This window comes from Coloeus monedula (genome assembly GCF_965178545.1).
Source record: "Coloeus monedula genome assembly, chromosome: 5".
NCBI classification, from domain to species: domain Eukaryota; kingdom Metazoa; phylum Chordata; class Aves; order Passeriformes; family Corvidae; genus Coloeus; species Coloeus monedula.
In genome coordinates, this window is record NC_138785.1 from 44,902,396 (window position 1) to 44,924,532 (window position 22,137).

A 22,137-nucleotide genomic window follows, 5' to 3' on the forward strand; every position below is an offset into this window, starting at 1 on the left:
TTTTGTGTATTTCACAATTTCAGCTTTAATCATTCAGTCAGCATGCTAACATGATAAGAGACACACCATCATTCCACATACCAGAATCATCCAGGACAGCAATGGCTTGCTCTGCTTTATGCTGCAAAGCAAGAAGAGCTGCCTGTCTTCCTTGAAGAGCCTTTAATTGCTCCTGCTGTTGTAGCATCCTTTTCAATAAATCATGCTGCTTTTTCAAGTTCTCCAACTCCTCTTTAGCTTCCTGTTGAGGATCTCTGGCCTGCAAAGAGATGGAGCAACATTACCATAACCACAACTATTTATCTGTTGAGTATTAGTAAAAGAAGTGTCAAACCAAGCACAACTCGCCTATAAATGAACAGCCTGGTTAATGGAAAAAAGTAAAAATGGAACAGCTTCACCTTTCTGTTAGTCCTTTATTTAAAAAAAAATTTAGACATCCAATAGAAAGAAGCCTCTACCACCAAGATGTGCTAATAGCTCCTGAGGGTTTAAGCTTCCTTTACAAAGCCAGACAGCTGCCCTAATGTGACCCAAAGACCAACCCAAGCCTCCCTCTGTCTTTTAAATCATAACACAGGGCATTAACCTTTAAGACTAGTAAAGGTAAGCAAGATAAGGCATTGTATCATTGAGCTATATAAAACACAAGATCTCAACTGATTTACTGGCCTAAAATCTCTAAATTTTTAGCAGAATGTTTTAGGCAATTTTAGGCAGTAACTCTTTCCTAACCTATAAAGTATTTAGTTCTCTGTGCTGTATTTATAGCATCAATACTAGAATACACCAGCATTAGGTAAATCAATTTCATAACAAAAACATGAACAGAATCCTCTCTACATTGTTTTCAAACAATAGTCTGAAAGAATGAAAGCATGCTGAGCACTAAATATATTAAAACTCAGTTATTTTCCTCATCCTATGCTAATTAGGAGCTGGATATTTGCATCAAAACTTTTACTCAAATTAAGTATTTTAATGAGACATCCACAGTTAAGATCCTGATCCTGTCTGAAGTTGGATTATTGCACCTTGCAGATGAAATAATGGAAAATAACAAGCACTTACAAAGAACACTACTAACTTCAAAGCATAATCTTCCATCCACATAGTACTAAGTTCCTAAAGTAGAAAATTCAGTCCAAATGCTCTCCATCAAATGCCAGAATAGAAGCAGGCATCTTATTAACTAACTAGTTCTGGGTACCAAGGAATGCTCAACTTTCCAGCAGAGAAAGTTGAAAACATCCAGAATTCTAAACTCCTCAAAATGTTACTAAAAGATGCACTGCAACTGACACTGATCATTCTTGTTAAACTTTCACCTTCCATATGTACAGCAGAGTAGAGTCAAAATAGATCACACACTGAAATCGGCACAGGAAGGAACAAGGGGAAGGAAGGGAAAAAGGGTATGAGTCTCAGTCTCACTCACCTATTAAATAATCAAGGCTTTATCTAAAGTACCAGATTTGCTTGAGTTCATGAAAACTGCATTAATAATTTTTCAAACTTAGTTCCACATTTAGATTAGTAAGTTTGACAAAACATTTAAGCCTTTTATTTTAGGGAAAAAAATGATTGAATTTAAGACTTCTTAAAAATTAAATCACAGGATGGACAATGCTATAGAAAAGCTCATAATAGGTAAGAAGAAGACATTTTAGACACTGTGCTCCTTGAAAGTCTTCCCCTTTCCAACCAAATATTTATATAAACAGCTACACAAAAACATTCGTGGAACAACTTAAGGTTACTAATTTCTAATTTATTTTCTGTATTTGGTGTTCGTTTAAATGTGCATTGGCAGACTATTAGTGTAACCATGCCAAGTGTCTGAAAGTCACATTTACAATATGTTTTCCCAAGAAGGGAACAACAAAACTAGAAGGATCATCTACATAAAATCACAACATCTGCTGTACAGAGTTACTTCAATGCTAACAATTCAGAAGAAAAAGTTGTGAAATGTCTCTATGCAAAGAAAAAATATTCTAGGCAAAAAATATTAATTCAGTGAAAAGACAGCTGGCTACAGATTAGCAATCCAGTGGGAACATTCACTGTAAGTAACAAATATGTTTGAAGCAATTAATAAGGGAGATGGGGGGACAGGGAAGACTAGCGTGTATAAACCCTATTTGAGGCTAAAGTAACATTTTGAAGTGTACCTTTGAAAGCAATCCATGATCCTGGCTATTAATCCCACAAGGCCAGATTTCCCTGTCATTCAGAGCAGCTCTCTCACTTTTCCCTTTAGGGCTTGGTGTAACATCAATGTCTGTAACCTGTTCCTGTGAAGCTGAATTCCCTAGCTTGTCCTCAATGCGGGGCCGACAGCTCAAACTAAAAGATACCTCCTATATTGAATAGTTCAGTATGTTAGATTTTGAAAATGTGCTCTAACTTAGCATGCATTCTTAAGTCACAAACCTACCCACTTTATCTTGTCAAATAATGAAAACTAGTATCTAATAACATCTACTAAAGAATGAAGACATTTTTAGTTGTCTTAGAATTTGCGTTACAATAAAGCTCCATATAGAAATCAACGTTACACGACCAGAAGTACGCACTCTGCATGTAAAATATTCAAGCTGCATATAAAAAGAGCTTAGATGCAAAATTAAGAGTCAAACAAAAAACTAAAGTGCAAATTTTGCAAATATTAAGACAAATGCAAGTTTGCATGGATACTTGTTTAAAAACATACCTTTTTCTGCATTTTCCAAATTGTTTTTTTTTTAAGTTAAAAGTGCATCTTCCACATCTCTAATTTTATTTCTTTACAGAGATAAAAAGAGTTCTTATAAAGCTGAAAATAATTACAACAGCTTCTTAATGTTTTAACTGTTTTATTTTCAAGCAGGTAAATTCTCCTTATCCAGAGGATATTCAGTGTGCTAACTGGCCAGAAAGAGCACCCGCTCTCTGGTACTTTTCCTCAGTGTAATAGAATGGAAGACACAAAACTTAAGTTATTAAAACGCTTTTGTATCTACTACAAGAAATGCCTACCATATTAAAAAAAAGCACTTTTATAAATAGAAAAGACTGACTGTTTATCTCAGCACTAAATTCAGAACACATTTTCTAAAAAAGTGCCCGTCCTTCCAAAAAATCAGAGAAACTTCTGTATTAGGTCAATACTTCTACCATATCACTAGAAAGATGCTTGGATAATGGCCCACTAATGATACATTTCTAATCCTCCCCTCACCCAACACCTGAAAATTTTCCCCACTAACAGAAACAAACCTAGAGAGGAAAAATTGTATAGGAAGGTATTTCTTCCTGTATCAAGTCAGTGAATTCTCTGCCAAAGTACACCTTTAATCCTTAATTGTACTTTGAAGAAAGAATAAAGATTTAAAAAATACTTTAGATTTTTGTTGTGACAGAATCATTACTTTTTTTCTTGTATTAAAAAAATAAATCCACACATGCATGGACACCTCCTGAATGGAGTGTGTGGGGATTTACTATTTTTTAATTCAACTGCAGATTATGACACTATCATAAGACCCATGAAAAAAACAAAATAAAGCCTTCATTTCTAGCACCTTAATTACTAAAAGCAGCTTACCGTGGTATCTGAAGCCTCAGACTGCACATCAATGTTTAGCGATGTGCTCTCACCTACAGAACCAGATCCCACAGCTGAATCTATAGTCCGAACATCATCCTCCTCATTTTCTCTAGCCTGAAATATTTCATTGGCACAAATCAAAAGCTACATAAGGAGGCAGTAAAAATGAATTACGGAAGGTACTACATACCAAAACCAACACCCTCAGTAGCACCATCAAAACATAAACGGTCAACTCCTAAAAAAAGCTTACAGTGTAGAAATAAATACATTATATTCTCAAACTTACAAGCATCTTTTGCAAAAATTTCAGATAGGATTTCTCCTGCTCTTTAAGGTCATCTATAAGGTGTGATAAACGCTCAACATTGGCCGATCTTTCATTTTTCTCTACAAGATCATCCCGCATGGAGCTGGCCTTAGCAATATAGTCGCGAATTTGAACTAGTCTGCTCACAATCTGCAAAGACACTGAAGTTACTGAACGCATTCAGCTGCAGCTGCAACATATTCAATGCACAAGACACAGTGATAGCAACAGCAAAGGAGTAAGAAAGTAATGAAAGAGGGACATATTCGTACTTTCACTCCTACAAGCACTCTTCCACAAGTGGTTAAAAGTCAACAGCTTTTATAAGGATAGATTTATGCATGCGGGAAGTTGCAAGGCTGAAGCACAGGGCTTCTGGTCAACATAGGCTGAAACACAACTCAGCTCATCAACATAGGAAAACAGTGAACTGTGAGAGCATTTTCTGGAACCGTATAAAAGAGAAACAACCTCTAAAATGAAAATTACTTCTATTACCAACAACTGGATTTCTAAAGAACAGTAGATAATTAAGTCTGTTTTCACATTTTCTTCAAGTTTAAGAAGAGTAGGAAGTTAAATATTTCCAATAAGGATTTACAGTTCAAAGAAATTTAGAAAGAAGCACTAAAAATTAAGAGTCGATATTCTGTAGACTTTATAAGCTGTGTAAATACCTGGCTACTATCCATTGCTTGTTCTCCCCTTCCATCTTCTTGAGCAGGCACTTGGCAATTTTGCAAGAAATCCTTGCTTAGAGCAGCTCCAAACAGTTCTTTACATTGTGCTGATACCCCACTTTCCTTTTTCTGGGAACCTGAGGCAGGATCTTTGCTTTTGTTAGTGTTAATCTGCAGTGACAGGAAGTTGAATGGTTTTTTGTTTTCATTAAGTTGACGTTTGTTGTTAGCAGCCGTTGCCCTGCCTTGAGAATCACTTCCAATGCTTCTCTATATACAAACAAAAGAAAGAACAATTGCTTTGTTTTTTAATCCAATATGTTCTCAACACCGCTTGTATTACTATTTCTACAGTATTATTAGACTGATTTTAAAGTTACCTAATTAGTCACCAACTGGCCAAAAGTTAGCTAAAGACAGTGCCAATGATTTTTGCCATATAGTTTTCAAAAAGCAAATCCATCCTCCCAGAACAATGAGAAGCAAAAATGTTCTGTAGTTTCTCAGAACTTAGTTCCTCATTCGTGCTGTGACCTTCACCTTTACTGTAGCAAAAGGCATCCTACTTCTCCAGGTACATTTGAGAAAAGAACAATAATAAAAGAGCAACATATTCCTGTGCAGAATATAGTACCTCAGAACTTCAGCTTTTCTTTAGAACCTTGTGAATAGTGAAGTGTTGCCCTAAAATACATTTAAGGAGGAAGTTATGCCCAGCCTTTAAACTGTAACTCAACACAGTGAATCATGATGGAAAGAATCTCCACAACCAAAGAAGTTAGCAACAACCTTTGGGCAAGATGAACTAGCCTCTGTTCTGAAACTGTTAACACAAATTCATACCTTGCTATGAAAGAATTAATCCCTCATACTTTTCATTGGTTTTGGACAAGGGAAGGATGAATGCGCTGTATTTTCAAAAAAGTATTTATGGCTCAAGAATTTGTCCCATAAAATTCTCTACACTCTACTGAGGAGCAGTTTTTAATGATACTCCTCTGCCTAATCCACAAGGATAACAATGTTCAGGATCACAAACTGGCAGTTCAAGAACAGACTTTCAAAATAATGTAACAGGTATTTTCAAGTGGCAGACAAGTACCATGAGTAAGAAATACTGCTCCAAGGATATAGAGATTTGTTAATGGCTGAGAGCAAGGAAGTGAAGACAGCTAGCACACTCTTGAACAAGGGAAAGCCATGGTCCTGAACTTTCCCTTATTTTGTGAAGTTCAAAACCAGAATTTTGATTTGGTTGTCATGGCACCTATAAGCTTTTCTTTTTTACCTTAATCATCTATGAAAGGATTCTTTACTCATCTGTCACATTGTTAAGAGATAACTCAATACATTTTGTAGTCACATTTCTAGTGGGAGCTAGTATGCACACAAACCTGATCCAGATCACTGAAGTTTATTCTTTGTTTAAGCCTTTCTAGTTCAGCCTGCTCTGGAACGGACATCTGAGTCATGTATCGAGCATGAGGAAAACTATGAGAAGTTCTGGTCTTCTGTCGTTCCATTCCAGGTGAAGATTCTGGAGATATTTCATTAGTAAGTCTCGTTTCACCTTCCCCACTAAGCTTTTTCTTGTTTTTTTCTGAAGATCTGTTTGCTTTCTTCTGTTGACTTCCCCAGTCCTTAAGGGGAAGGAGAGAGAATAAAAAATTGTATTTGTTATCCACACAGACAAAAAGCAAATGTCTTCACCCTGTGAGAGAGTTCACTTCTCTTTTAGAAGAAAAAATAGTAAGCCATATTGAAATATGAACTAAATTTTCTAGAGCAAATGTCACTTTACAAAATAAAATTTCCTCCACTGCATAATTAAGAATAGCTTGTTAGGAAATTTTAAATCCATTTCATCCTAAATGCATTAAATTACATTTCAAATGAAGCTGCAGTTGTATTTTTTCTTCTTTGTTGTGGACCCTTTCACTTTTAGGAGTTCAGAAATTTTAAATTATGGCTTTCACTTTCATGACACCTACAATGATTTTGTGTCTAGCTACTTTATTTACCCAAAACGTTTGCCATAAATACCTCTACAGACCTCACAATCTCTGAATTCTACTCATTGCCTACTTACATCTACCTCCATTTTTCCAGGTATTTACCTGTAAAGCTGTACTGACAAGGCTTACAGGTTTGCATTGTTACCTGCCACTAACAGAATCTATCTGGTAATTCTAATGTACAGCATCAAATGGCAACAGAAAGAAAAGAATAATTTTACCGTGTTGTTCAGCCGGTCATCAAGGCTCTCATTGCTCCAACTGGGCAAGTCCTGATCATTCATGCCTTCTTCAAAGGGACCACCTCCTGTTGCCATGACAAGCAATCAATAAAAACAATCTAAAAGAAATAGTTGAAAGAAATGTGCTGCGTTAAAATCAGTTTACATAGTTAAAGATTCACGATCTGAGAAGACAACTACATATTCATTATAAAATGCAAACACGAAGCTGTTTAGGAAACTGAACTCCCCATTTACTAAACTGTTACTAGAAATGTATCGATGAGAAGAACAAAGAAACTGGCATTAAAAAATAAAGAAGTAGTAGTTGTGCCCTTCCCAAAGGGAAAGTTTCTAAACAATCATTAAAATAAAGTAGTAGGAGTAAAAAGTAGGGCTTTTTAACCTCTGATCTAAGAAAGTAACTTTTTTTTTTGAGGATCTCAATTGCCCTCACTTTAAAACAAACTATACAGTGCTTGGAAAGACTGCTTTGTAATTCATAAAGCCTACACTTTCAGGCACAGGGTGACATCTATTTGATATAATTAGTGACTTTGGAGACCCAGTATGTCAAACTTTCACATCCATTTTAAGACTGAGATGCTGACAACAGAGCACCGAATGACACACTTGAAAAAATACAAGGAAAACAGATGTCAGTAAAAGGATTTTACCTTGATTTACCTTCATTGCCCCACATTAAGCTATTTAAGCAGTGAATGACCTGCCACTAACATTACAGTTTATACCAAAACAAAATAATGTGGGTTTTGTAGCGCTTTGCTGCTCTCTATCAGTGTCACTCTGTGCAATATAAAGCAACTTAAACGTTCAAAGTTTTCATTTTCAGTTCCTGTTTTGACATTAGAAATAAAAAGAAATGTTAAAATTGAAAGATCGGAAAAAGTATTCCTTTATGACAGTAAAATTAGATGAGCCTGTTCCAAAAGGTGAAGAATACATAACTACATCTGCTAAGTGCTGCTGGGACAATTCCACTGCACAAAGCTACAAACCTGACCTATGAAGAACTGCTACAGATTAAGAAGAAAAGAGGTCTTGCAGAGATTTACTTTTTCCAGCTCATTTCCACCACTATGTTAGGACATAATTCTAACCTTAACTGAAAAAAATAAAAACATAAAAATCGATAGGAACCAGTTTCTCAACATTTTACTGCAATTATCTACTATTAATTTTCATGGAGTGCAGGTGAATAAATCACCTGAAACTCAAGATTAGGAAGTATCTAAGAAGTTTGTTGGGTTTTTTTAATATTAGTTCCAGAAAGAAAAACAGATTAATCTTGAACTAAGTTTAAAAGCTGTCTTAGTACACCTATCTTGCTTAGGTAGAGGGTTCAATCAAAATCACACAGTACAGCCCTCTCAGTAGGCACACTTGCACAAAGCAGTATTCCTATACTAACACAGGCCATTACTAAATCATAAAGGAAATGGGATTTACCAGGTATGCTCCTCACACCATAACCACATCTCCACTCGGCAGTGTGCCAGTCTAGGTCACAGTAACACAGTCAGGAGTCATTCCACTTCTGCATCTCACAGCCATAACCATAACACAGGTGTAAGCATAACAGGTGTAAGTGCCTGCTACTTTGGGAACTTTGCCCTACTATCCCTGCACAAGAATTCATACTCCCTTCTTCATCCCAGCAGAAGTGCCCACTAGGCCATGCAACCAGAAGGTACCACCTATGAACTAGATGGCCAACAAAGAATACCAAAATTTGAAAAAAAACCCCCAGACATTTAGAACTGGATAAACTTCTTGATAGGCCTAACCTTATGGCTATATGAAAACAATATATTAATGGCTCAAGGACCTTCTGTGCAACTTTCAGGTAATCTGTCTGAGTCAGCTGGAAAATTAGAACACAATGTGCCCTTTCACATTTTGTTTATTTTCATGTAGAAACACAAGCATCCTATAAAAAGTTGACAGGACAGCTCATGCTAAAATTTACAAGTGTTTAAAGCAAATGCATCGTTATCAGTTTAAAAACAGCCATGATTTTAAAGAACTTTCTTCAGTTACCGATAAACTGTTCAGCTTTGTAGATGTGAAAGATCCAACATTTCAACAGACACTGTATCCTGACCTATGTCACTGAGCATAATGAGGAAGATTAGAGGCCATCTGGGTTTACAGTTCAATTCTGTAAGCCCTTTCCTCATCATCATGTTATATAATTCTACTAAAATGGTAGCAAAAGTAGTTTTTCCCTGCTTCCCACTGTAAAAAGAAGTGGCAGTATTGCTTTTTACATAATACAAGTAACTACTCACATTTCTTTTTCTTAAAACTTTCACAAAAACTGTTCTCAACTATCTTTGCTATAGGAGACCCTCACTACCTCTGAAGTAAATTCCCTGCCCCAGAAGGAATACTTTGAATAACAATATTCTCAAACAAGGAGACTGGACATACACCAACATGCCCTGATAAATACAGCTCAAAAATAACAGTATTGTCATTATTTCCAGCAAGCGGATTTTAAAGTGTTTTAGCAGAACTGTGCCCTTCCCAAAGGGAAAGTTTCTAAACATTCATATTATAGTCTTTGATACCTCCAAATGAACTACATTCAAACAAGTTTAAGAGCAGAGAGCTCTGCTGGTATTTTACCTCTTTAACTCAGCTGAAAAACACAAAGAGGTTCAGCCAGGTTTTTTCTTCTCTTTCACATGAAGCTGTGCTTTCCACCTCCACATTGTCTTGGGGTGACATTATGATGTGTATCCCATATCGCTGCCTATGCCCAGAAATTAATTTTTGTGCCAAACCAGTACACACATACACATTTCATCAACATGCATTTTTTCTTTCATTTTACCAGCTCTTTCTACAAAAAAACCCTCTTCTAAAAGCTTTGCTATCTTCCTATTATCTATCTGTCTATCTATTTACAGCAACCCATTGCCAGTTTCTGGTTCTTGCAAGTTATAGGATCTGTATAAAAGCTATGTGAGCATGTACCTATTGCCTTACAACATTCACCAGGAATTTGGGAAAAAAAGAGAAGACTTTCAAGTATATTTTTTACAAAAATAGTAACTTCAGATAACATGTAGCATTATAATTGAAGCATGTAAGATTATAGTCAAAACATATTCTGTACATATAACAGCAATATGTAGATCGCACAGAAGAAATACTACTTAGCATGCAAGCAAAACCAAGCTATGTACTTCAAAAGACTTTTTTCTCTAAAATAAAGATGCTCCGGAGAATTTCTTCCTACAGCATTCACATGAATACAAGGGCTCTCTAGAGCACCTAATACTGCAAAGAGAAAAGTTTTGAAAAAAAAAAAAATATTAAACGAAAACAGAAACTTGCAAAAAGCCATCAAAGCGCCATAAAGGCAGAAAATGGGCCCAAACATTTAAGACGTGCGTTTCTCACTGGCCATTAACTCATTCAAAGCGAACCATACAATATCATCATACAGGAGCAGTCAACAGAGCGAATCCTCTCCTGCCGCACCGGACAGCGCTCACACGAGCCGCACACTCACACACCCAGGCTAGGGGCGGTACGCCTGGCACTTCCAGCTTCCAGCGCCGGGGCCTTCCCAGCGCCCGCAGGCTCTGCCGTCCCGACCTGCTCCGATCCCACAGCGGGCACCGAATTCAGGCCCGGCGGATCTCGTTGCCGCCAACGGGGCCGGCGAGCGAGCGATGACCCGGCGCCTCTGCCGGCCGAACCACTCGCTGCCTGAGGCGGGCGAGGCGGTCCCGGGCCGAAGGCGGCGGGAGGAAATCCCGCTCCTTCCCGGCGCCAAAGCCCGGGCGGCGCGGGGTGCGTGGGTAGGCGGGCTCTGGTCAAGGCGCCTCCGCTGCCGCGAACGCGGCGGCGTCTCCTTGGAGAGCGGATAACGCGCCCTGCCCTGTGCGAGGGGCGCGGCCCGCACAGCCCGCTGCCGCCGCACGGCTTCCCCGCCGCCCCGGACCTGCCTCCGAGCCCACTGCCCGCTCCTGGCCGCCCTGCCCCACTGCACCAGCGCGGCCTCGCCGCCACCACGGGAAAGGGACGTGGAAGGGGCAGCGCACCGCGCGAGGGGCAGGAGAAGGCAGCTCACAGCTCACCCCGCGCCGGAGGGGAGGTCACCCGGCCTGGCTCCTCCTCCACCGCCGGCCGCCACTTGCGGGGCCCGGGCTGGCCGGACGAGCGTTTCGCCTTCGGACAGCGAAGGAGCGGCGCGGCCTCGCTTCGCCCGACGCGGCGGAACAGGGCCGGCGGAGGCGCTCACAGCGCTCCTGCCTCAGCCACCGCCGCCATCTTGGCCGCCACTCCGCCGGGGGCACGGGGGGCGGTCCTTGGCGGAGGGATACAGACAGACAGACAGACACTCACCGTTACCTGGCAACCTCCGCCCGCCCAGGCCCCTCCGCACTGCGCGCGCCCCGCCCGACCCAGGCCGCTGGGCGCCTGAGGATCCCCCGCGCAACCGCCGGGGCGCTCGGTGAAAGAGCCGGGTGCGAAGAAACTCCAACTCCCAGCGTGCATTGCGCGAGGGACGGCTGGCGCCACCGGGGCCGGCGGCAGTGCCTCCTGGGAGTAGTAGTTTTCCCAACAGGGCCCCGCCCTGCACCGCCGCGCCCCATGAGGGACTGGGGCGCATCCGCTGCTGTTCTGCGGACGGTGGGGAATCGCTGAGCGTATTTTTCTTATAAAATAAAATACGAAAACAGCGATGAACTCTGTAAATGCTTTTGCCTGGTTGGAAGACGAGTAAAATCACGTCGAAACCCTAAGCGTGGGCAAGGATCAGATCTTGCCCTCGTTTGGAGCAGTATCGACTACTCTGTTCCTGTCGGCCTTTGGCGTGTTTTGCTCCTTGATTTGTGGCATGGAGTTTATGCATCTAGGTTCTTTGTACTTTCCTTTGGGGGAAAAAATATAACTAGAGGGTTTGGCGTTTAAAAAACAATAGTTGTGCATGGAAGCCTGTGCACTGTGCTTGGTATTTAACAGAAGTTGTTAGAATCATAGAATATGCTGAGTTGGATGCAACCCTTCAAGATCCAACTCTGGCCATACACAGGACGTCCCAGGAGTTAACACTGTGCCCAAGAGTGTTGTCCAAATACTTCCTGAGCTCTGTCAGGCTTGGTGCTGTTATAAACATACATTATAGTATTGGCTTCTCGCAAAGTATTAAAGTAGATAATTATATAATGTTAGAAATGCTTTTTGCTGTGTGGATGTAGTTTTCTCTCTTTTTAGCAAGAATGTTAGCAAGTGTGAGCAAGTAAGATAACCTCCAAGCGAGCAGAGGATGAGGCCCAAGGAGCTGCTAATCAACACTTTGTCCGGGGAACAAAAGGGCCCAAAGGCTGCTCTGCCCGGAGAAAGGGCAGCCAGGAGAGTCCGAGAGCCGCTATCACCGCTCTGCCCGGGGGACAAAGAGGCCCAAAGCTGCAATCAGCCCTGACTGTCTGGAGAATTAAGAGATCCACCCTACCATCGACTCTTACCAAGAGGGCCCAACCCCAAGAATCAAAAGAAATAAAATCGCAAGGCAGAAGAATACGCATGCTCTAAAAAGGCGGACTCAAGGAGTGGCCATGCAGATCAATTCCTGGAAAAGTTTTAATATGAATAAAGAACAGACAGTAAAAATGGTATAAAAAGGACTCACCTCGAGCATCAGGTGTGCTCTTGGCAGAGCGCCAAGGCACCCGGCCGTTATCCCTTTGCTTTATTTTATGTGTCTCTTATTGTCTTTATATTAAACTCTTTAAATTCTAACAGGAGAGTGAACCTCGTTTTTCACAGTGCTGTGACCACTTCCCTGGGGAGCCTGTTCCAGTGCCCAGTCTCCTGCTGGGTAAAAAAACTTTTCCTAATATCCAACCTAAACCTCCCCTGATGCAACTTCAGGACATTCCCTCGGGTCCTGTCACTGGTCACCACAGAGAAGAGATGAGCGCCTTCCCTTCCTCTTCCCCTCACGAGGAAGCTGTTAGTCCTTCAGGAGACTGGACTTGGATAACACACTCAGAATTTCTATTTCAGCGAAGCTGGTATTGTTTATTTGACTTTCACTTGGGGGGGTATTGTCCCTTGTCAAAATGGAAAACCCCAGCATTTTCAGCGTTTCCATTACACTGCGTTTCTAAAGCAAAAGCTTTAAGCATTTACATGTGCCTTATAACTGATCCTGCTAGAGAAACATTCTTCTGGTACAACATGGAAATGTAGTTAGCCCGTATCTCCCATATTAGGATTTGTACTAATGAATTTTGCTTAAAAAAAAAAAAAAAGGACACATGTATCCTTTCAATGATCCATTAATCTCTCTGTAATCTAGAAAAGGAACTAAGTAACTGGAAGAGCTTCAAAATAAAGATGTTTCAATGAAAGTATTTTTGTTATCTCCAGCAGATTCCCTCATATCAAGGAAATAGTTCTGGACAATACTGAGTGAGTGAAAGAGGTGAGTGTAAGACTGCCTATTAGAGCAGAACTTTTCTCCTATTTCTGCCACGAGCTGCTTGACTGTATATCCACAAATGAAATCACTTTGAAAACAATCTACAACAGTTTGATGGAAGCTCTCTGTGTGATGAATATGTATTATCAATCTGTATTGCAATTCTGCAGCTAATAAAGAAGTTAGTTTATCAGCATTTTTTTATACTTTTAACTAATGTCCTATTTTTCTGAACTCAAGTATCTTGTCTGGATATTCATCACAATATTGGCAGTGTTGCTGTTGACAAGATGTTTTCTATTATCATGGTGACAAATCTCCCACGGCCTGGCAGGTGGAGGCAGAACTTAAGAGAAAATACTGCCCTAGTATAATGACTATATATTTTTTTTTTTGCTGTGCCTTATTCTTAAAATACAGCTCCCTCATTCCTCTTGTTTCCTGCAGGAAAAAAAAACCAAACCCCCTCAAACTTACATAAGAAATGTAATACTTTGTCAAGGAAAAAAAAATCAAATTGATTGTAGTATGTTTCAGTAACAATGAAGTATTTTAGTGTAGTCCCTTATATGTCATAACTGTGTGTTTTCCTTAGCACAGTATGAGCTTACAGCATCATTACTCTGATTCCTGCTTGACATTTGGAAGATGATTTTTCTCTTCTTATTTTCTGCCCCTATTCTGGAATTGGCTGCAAACTTGTTTGTGTGTTTTTTCCTTTTTATTGTTTGTTTTAGAAATGGCTCCTCAGAGCCATTTTTCATTTGGGATGGAAATTCAAAAAGTTACAACAGACACGAAGGAATCGTGGATTGCACTGCAAGAAGCATTATTTCCAGTAGGTGGTTCTCCACTACTGTTGTAAAATACAACACCTCAGGATTTGGGAATGATTATGAGGCAAAACTCATATGGCTTAAAAAATGTCTTGTTAATTAAATAAAAGAAATATTTGGGGTGGGGGGAAGTCCTATATCAACACTAGTGAGCCTCTAGAGAGACAGCAACTAACCCCCCCCTACAAAGATCTCTGTTATAAGCACCTCTCTCAGCAGACATGCTAATGAGTGCATCCTCACAGAAACGGAATGGTTCATCTTTGAGATAGCCCAATTTAATTAGGATTGAAAGCCATGTCAGAGAAATGATGATATTTTCCTTGCACGACTGTTGGCTGTATCTTGTTAATTTTACTTTATCATTTCAAAGTGAAAGAAAGCAAACAAAATACAGGCATGTAAGGACTGGAGACAAGAAGTGAAAGATTAATTTTTTACTGAAACAGAGGAGATGGGAGAAGTATCTGGGGAGAGAGATTTTTAAAGGCCCTGGAACAATGATAGTAATTAATTGAGCATTCAGTTCAAGCAGTAGTTGTCCATGTTTTCCCTGATTTTATGACAAAGAGGTTTTTGCTGCAAAATTTAAACTGGCCAAAAATGATAAGTCTACCATAATATGGTTACACAGTGACTACCAAGCTACTATACTAAAGGTATTTTTTCTTTCTTTGTGTAATATTAGATTGGAAATATCTTTTAAGGCATTAACAAAGAGTGTCAACCTGAAGTGTCCACTTATCCCTATGAGATCTGATAACAAGTTAAGCAGTTGTAGGGGGAGAGGCACAGGCATTTAAGACCACAAAGCCAAGCTTTAGGCTGGTCAGGATTCACTGATTTAATACAAATGAAGAAAACAGGACAAAAAGGAAACCATTCTTGATGATCCACTCAAGCAAAACAGTCATCAGAAGTAATAAAGGAAAGAAGAATAATTGGAAGATAGGTATTACTCAGATCCCAGGAAAAATCTCAAATGAAGCATGGATGGGATCCCCATTGTAAACCCTTTCCATATCCTTAGGGGTGCAGAAAGTAATCCTCTTGGTACTGCTAGTATCTCACCAATCTTTAACATGTGATGTTAATGCACTCGAGGTATTACATTCTAGTAAAGTATTAGTGACTGGTGTTAGACCAAGTGATAAAATGATGGATGGACCCACAAGAAATAACGAGTTTTGTTTTATTAAACACACTTATTTCACACAACCAAAACACATCAGGATCACCAATGCTGCCCTGCCTAGAAGCCTGAAGACCACATTTTTCTTATTGTCCTCTTTGAAGTCAGACTTCATTAAAACCTGTTTTTAAAACCGTTTTAAAAGAGGTCTATATAGCAAAGGTTATGAATATTATTTCACTCTTTAGAAATTAAATAAATTTTCACAAGCAACATACAAATATGGGTTTTAATCTGGATGTCCCTCCATGTTATTTAATTCAACATTATATTTGATACATTGTACTCTAAGTTACATAGTCTCATCTCTTTTTTTTTTTCTATTTGTAGTCCATTAGCATCTTCAGTTTATTCCTTGGCCAACAAAGATAATCCAAGAAGAAAAGAACTACTTCAGTTGTTTTGAAATGACAGATTTGACTTAACCAGGTGTATCTGCAGATTCTTCAGAAAAGTGAGTAGGAAAGACCTTTAATTCATTATATTTTGGGTGGTTGTTTTATATCACGATATTATCTAGCCACTTCCACATTATTTAGATTTCGGGAGTCACAACATAAACATATGTTACATTGAACAAGTAAATACATTAAAAAGTGAGCAGGAAAAAGAAAAATATTATACAGCTTAGAAATGCCACATAAATTTCTATCTCTGAATTTAATCAAAGAACAAGAATATGAAAGAAATAAGCAACCCCACCACACACAGAGAAATGATCCCAACTAAGAATTCTCATTTGCAAATTAAAATTCTAAGACGAAAAGGTTGTAGAGTCTTCCTACTTTTTTGCTTGTAGCTGGCTATCTCCAATGTATCTGGTATCAGTCACTCCTGTATATTCATAACTAAGTGCTTTCTTTACACTGTATGGCTTGAGTTATGTTGAAGACATACCAGCATTAAAATAGTTAGCATATAAAAGCTACAGTGAATTCTTCAAGGCCACCTAATATTTTTTTCATGTGTGTTTATATTTCTTTAAACAGGAAGAAATCTGCTGAAGTTGTAGGTCATTTTACAGCCACTAAGCAGTTTGCTAGCAAACATCCAATCCACAAAAAGAAAAAAATTCTAAATAATTATGTGGAGTTTTGTTCATAATTAATCATGTGCTGACTTCTAATAAAAAAAGTTATTATAAGGAGTTCCACTGTAGCTACACAGAGTTGATTAATTTTATGATATTCTTTATTTTATCCTCTGGCAAGAATGCTTTCGAAATAGATACTTGCTTTTATGATAGTGATTTTGCAAATAAAGAAGTAACCAAATATGATGGCTTTGCATGTCTGTATACATACATACCAATGACTATATACATACATACCTATATATATGCAAGGATTTAAATTAGAGTAATTTTGAAAGGTTTTAAGTAACTTTGTAATCTAAATCTTTCTGACACATTTCTAATTAAATTACTTTTTTGGTTCCTTTTTTTTCCTGGTGGTAGAGATTTGGTGCTATGTGGTTCCAGTTATACTGTTGGTTAGGGATGGATAACAGCACTAAATTGATAAATACCAAGGAAGAGGGATTAGTTGGTGCACCTTTCCAAAGACATTCCAAAAGTAGAATATAGGAGAACGATCTCTTTGAGAGGACAGAAGGAAAACTGAGGCCAGCAGGAAGTTTCCTGTGTAAAGAAGACAGGAGGAGGCAGGATATGTAAGCTGTTCTTCTAAATAAGGCAGAAGATTATGGGCCATGTTCTTTTCTTGGCACTCACACTAAGATCTTGATCAGGTCAGTCACTTTGCCAGATAGATTTCCTCACAACATGGTTTAATTCATATTTGTTATCATTTTGAGGGAAATGAATAGAAGACAAACACCAGCAGTGGAATTTACTGTGATATTTTTTTTTTTAAGAATTACTCTAGGCCTTCTCCAAGTCCACTGTTTTTCTATATTCTGCCAAGATGTGTACAGACCTAGATGTTTGTTAGGTCTTCAACTCTGTGACGTGTTCCATCTGTGCCAGTTACACCGTCTTTGCTACTGCCTATTGAAAAAGATGTGAGGGACTGCTTATTCTTTATTTCTAATAAGAATTGGGGATTTTTTTCCATATTTGGTGTATGATAAAATAATGTCTAAATATGTTGAATTTGCTGGTTGTATTATCCATGATAATGATGTGTTGCTGATTTCTGTATTGTGTCTCTGAAATGACAGATTATGAAATTACTAAATTATGCACCTATTTCTTAGAACACTGCACAAAAATGAGGTATATTTTTTAAAACCTGGGATTCATTTTTGTATATTTTATCCATACGCAAAAAAATTAATTGCCTTCATTCTGTTATTTCAGAATAGGTAAGAAGTTATTTTCTGCTTATCTCTTGGTCACACCAGGGAATTACATTTATTGATGTAACATTTCAAATAGATCATGTGATTATGCAACTTGTAGAGATTACATACTTCAGGTTGCAGTAATAGGCCCTGGTCACTATGTGCAATATATTTGGTGAATATATGAATATGGCAAAATCTTCATAAGTTTATAGATGGATTGCTGTATTTTTGGTGCAATTTATTTCTACCACTGCTTTCATTAGGATTGTGACAAGCATTTTGAAGACAGCATGCTAAAAATTTTAAAAAATTAAAATATTCTGAAGCTTCTTATCTGTCCAAATGTAAGCAAAGTAGTGGCTTGTAGTACTCTAATGCATCTGGCATTGAAAAATATTACTAGTAATCAATACGATGAAAGAAGCTGAAGCTGAAATACAGGAAAAAAGCAACAATGTCTCAGAGTGAGACAAAAAAATCAGTAACCCTCAGCAAATAGTAGTAACTCAGTGGAGAATTGGAATAGTGGACAATGATCCTGCTTTCTTTTGTTGATTTCTGCTGTGTTTGGTACAACAGAACTTCTTCATATACTTCATATACTTCCCCATGCATAAGTGGAATTCCCTTGAGGAGGTCAGTCATCAACATTTCATGAACTTTAGGGATTTGTACTGCCAAGAGCATGTCTTTTTAAATTTGATCTTGTTTTGTAGCTATTCTAATACTCTCGTCCAAGATTCTTGTATGTAAATGAGACAGTACATGAAAATTGCTGTCACTTGACTAAGTAGGGCTCAGTTAAACTGATATAGCTTATTCCAAAGGAATACTGAAATTCCAAATTGCTTTAGCAAGAAGAAATCCACAGAATCTATTCATGCAGAAGTAAGTATGATAGACTCTGGTTTTTGTTAGGTGTCTCCAAAGAATCATAAAATATTAACAGCTAATAACTACACTTAACTTTTAAAAGCTTAGTGGGTAAAATTTTTTACAGCAGTCCAAACTGTTGATCAAATCCAGTATAGTTTTTTATCATTTTATTATCTTGGATATGTGGATCATCTCTTATGTAACTATAGTTGAAGTGAACTGCTGAACAATATAAAGTAACTCCACTTAAGCAGATAGAGTTGCACTCACTTTCATCAGTAGCCTGCTGCTGGAAGGCATTTAATATCTATCAGGTATGCAAACATCCACAGCATTATGTGTGAGAAGCTTGTACACAATGCTTTTATTTGTAGAATACACTTAAAAAGGGAGGATATAATAATATCTGGTAAACGGGCACATCATAAATTATAATAACTACTTAAGTGGATTACCTTGCACAAAGAACATGCAATTCTTAAGTCAGTCTATAAAGAAATATACACTTTTGGAAAGAAGGCTGCCTTTAAAAACATTAACATGCAGAGTTTTTTAGTCATAAAGCTGAGTTTGGCTTATCTTTTATTTCAGCTTTGTTCTGTTTCGGTAACAAAATATTAGTGTGGGAGTGACACATCATTACTACTTCATATAAAAAAACCCCCAAAGTTAAGTTTACTCAGACATCATGATTTTCATAGAGTTGGTCAGGATGGGTTTTGGGGTTGTTTTGTTTGTTTGTTTACTTGCTTTTACTCCTCAGGAAAAAAGCCTAGCATCTAAGCTATGAAACCAAGCATCATATTCCATTTCAAAATATTTTCAATTTATTATTGTTACGATTTAGCATATGTGAAAGACCATTTCATTATCATGCTGGATGTACAATGTTGAATGCACATTTTTAAATGTATCATCTCAGCCAATCCTAGAATGAAATACATTATATATTTCCTATTTTATCCTTAGCATTACACAAATGAAAACAATGCAGAGAAGAGCATAAGCAAATTAATTTATAACAGATGGAATAAAAGCACATTTTGACAAACACAGTAACTATATTGTGGTTATACAATCTTTGACCCTTCCATATTTCTACATGACAGCTGAAGGTGATTTAAAACCTTTCCTGAATAAAAATCATACACATGATCTATTAATGTATACTTTTTTCTCATTTTTAATGCCTGTGTTACAACTCACAAGGGAAAAATCTATGGTTCCTTGTGTTATTAAAGCTTATTGTATGTTTGCAACTTCTTTGGAGTCTGAATGATGAAGAATCATATTATGAATACATTATCTTGCGTTTGCTGATTTTACAATCATGGAATCATAACATGAATTGGATTGGAAGGGACCTTAAAGATCATCTAGTTCCAACCTCTCTGCCATAGACAGGGATACCTTCCACTAGACCAGGTTTCTCAAAGTGACATCTAAACTGGTCTTGAACACTTCTAGGGATGAGGCATCCACAACTTCTCTGGGCAGCCTGTTGCAGTGTCTGACCTCATAGTAAAGAATTTCTTTCTAATATCTAATCTAAACCTGTCCTTTATTCAATTTATAGCTATTACCCCTTGTCCTATAGTATATGCCCTTGAGAAAAGTTTCTCTCCAGTCTTCTTGTAAGCTCCCTTTCGGTACTGGAAGGCTGCAATGAAATCCCCCTGGATCCTCTTTTTCTTCAAGCTGAACGACCCCATCTCTCCCATCCTGTCTTTGTAGGAGAGGTGCTTCAGCCTCTGATCATCTTCGTGGCCTCCTTTGGGCTTGCTCCAACAGAGTCATGTCTTTCCTCTGCCGGGGGCCTATGAGCTGGATGCAGTACTCCAGATGGGGTATTACTATGACAGTGGAGTAGCAGGGCAGAATCACCTCCCTTGACCTTCTGGCCATTTGTCTCTTGATGCAGCTTGGGATACAGTTTGTTTTCTGGGCTGCAAGGATGTGTTTCTGGCTCATATTTAGCTTTTCATCCACTAAGCCCATCTCTTAAGATCTGCTCTCAATCCACCCATCACCAGCTAGTATCCATGTCTGGGACTTCCCTAAGTTGTTAAACTTCTGCCAGATTAAAATACCTGGAGAGGTACTCAGCTGCAAGTGCTAATATAATGGTAAAAATGACCACTGATTTCTTGTGCTAGCTTTTTCTTTTAAACATCAAAAAAAAGGTATACAGTGGATATAATACAACTGAATGTTTTTACCTTGTTTGGAGGAAGTCTAGACATCTTGATTTAGTGTAGAAATGAGAAATAGCATTTTATCCTTTATAGGTGCTCTATGAAAAAATGATAGAAGGGTTATTATTGATCCTTGCAATGTTTTCCTTCACTTCTGTGCAAACTCTTCGAAGAACAGCAAACCTGAATATCTGTGTGAACATCCACAGTAAGGTCTATGACATGGTAAAGCCTCAGATCTCACTCAACGAATTCTTAAAAGGGACGAAGGTTCTTTTACGTACCCTGAATCAGATGCATGGCAGAAAATATCAGCAAGATATTCTTCAAGTGGTCAAAACAACAGAAACTTTACTGTCAAACTTCAGAAAATCAGGGAACTTTGGCAAAAGTTGACAGCAACATTCAATCAACATAAAGCATTTCACAAAGCAATAACTTAGCAAACTCTAAGCTCATTCAACCTAGCAAACTCCAATCCACCCAATTTAAAGTTACTCAAACATTGAGAAGAGGGAATTAGGGGAAGAAGAAAGCAAAAGGGAGAAGAGATACAGAAAAGAACAAATATAACTACTGCTCCTGGTTCCAGCAGTGTTTCAGCTGATCAAAACCCAAGGGAGGTAGGGTTAAGACAATATGCGTGCCTTGTGCTCTGGCTTAAGTACATTTTGGCTTTCCTGGGCCCTTCCCCTGGGTAGGACTTCTGGTCTGGTAACCACTCAGGATCTGGGTTAGGGCCTCCAGGGGCAGGTGCGGAGCATGGCCTCTGGTGTGCCAGGGATTGGCAGCCCCTGTGGGGGCTGGGATACAGGCCCCAGGGATGGGGTGTATGGAGCAGAGTGTTGCCTTGCCAGGGCAAGACTTGGTCTGCCCCTTTCCCCACACATCAGCCTGAAATGTTTCATGCCAGCCATCTCCTCCAGTCTCTCACAAACATTTGCAAGTTTTCAGTATTGAATGTATCCAACAGGTCTAAAAAGACAGCTCTCTCTTGCTTCTGTGCTTATATGACTTCCACTTGTATATTCTTTGAAAGTCTTCTATTTAGTATGTTTATCTTTACAAAACCATTCTGATGATGGGTAGCATATAACCTTCTTGAATAACACAAATCTCTGACTTGACACTGTATATAATTCTTGTTTAACTGAACCATAGTCATGTATTTTAGCCATCTAGTCTTTGTTTAAATCCCTCAAGTGGTGGGCAGTCTACTTATAACCCTCAATAAATTGTTTATTTTATTTTATTTATTTTATTTCATTTGTTTATTGTTAATAAATCTGACTTTAAAATGCCATGCGTTTTTCCACTTTCTAAATTCAGAGCCCACCCACTGAGTAACTACTGGTTAGGAGTAACACTATGAACAGGTATGTCCCTCCTTGAAAAAGTCATTAGTCATAGTAAGATTCTCAGTAAAAATTATTTGCTGCATGATCTT

At 38.5% G+C, this 22,137-nt stretch overlaps 1 protein-coding gene across 15 annotated transcripts in view; it reads right to left on the reverse strand.

The window, feature by feature from the left end:
• The window catches only part of PCM1 (pericentriolar material 1), a 43,262-nt gene extending 31,936 nt beyond the window's left edge, over window positions 1-11,326 (reverse strand). For 5 of the 15 annotated variants that reach the window (XM_082281334.1, XM_082281333.1, XM_082281332.1 and 2 more), the window contains exons 1-6: window positions 10,934-11,324; window positions 6,819-6,937; window positions 5,977-6,222; window positions 4,580-4,852; window positions 3,882-4,052; window positions 82-259 (exon numbers count right to left, since the gene is read on the reverse strand). In XM_082281334.1, the coding sequence (XP_082137460.1) occupies window positions 82-259; window positions 3,882-4,052; window positions 4,580-4,852; window positions 5,977-6,222; window positions 6,819-6,914 (964 nt within the window). In that variant the 5' untranslated portion in view covers window positions 6,915-6,937; window positions 10,934-11,324. Of the gene's footprint in view, window positions 1-81; window positions 260-3,589; window positions 3,707-3,881; window positions 4,053-4,579; window positions 4,853-5,976; window positions 6,223-6,818; window positions 6,938-9,470; window positions 9,598-10,366; window positions 10,387-10,933 lie in introns of those variants that run through there. The other 10 variants (XM_082281335.1, XM_082281344.1, XM_082281343.1 and 7 more) reach the window with 8 other exon arrangements.
• Window positions 11,327-22,137: the final 10,811 nt, after the last annotated feature.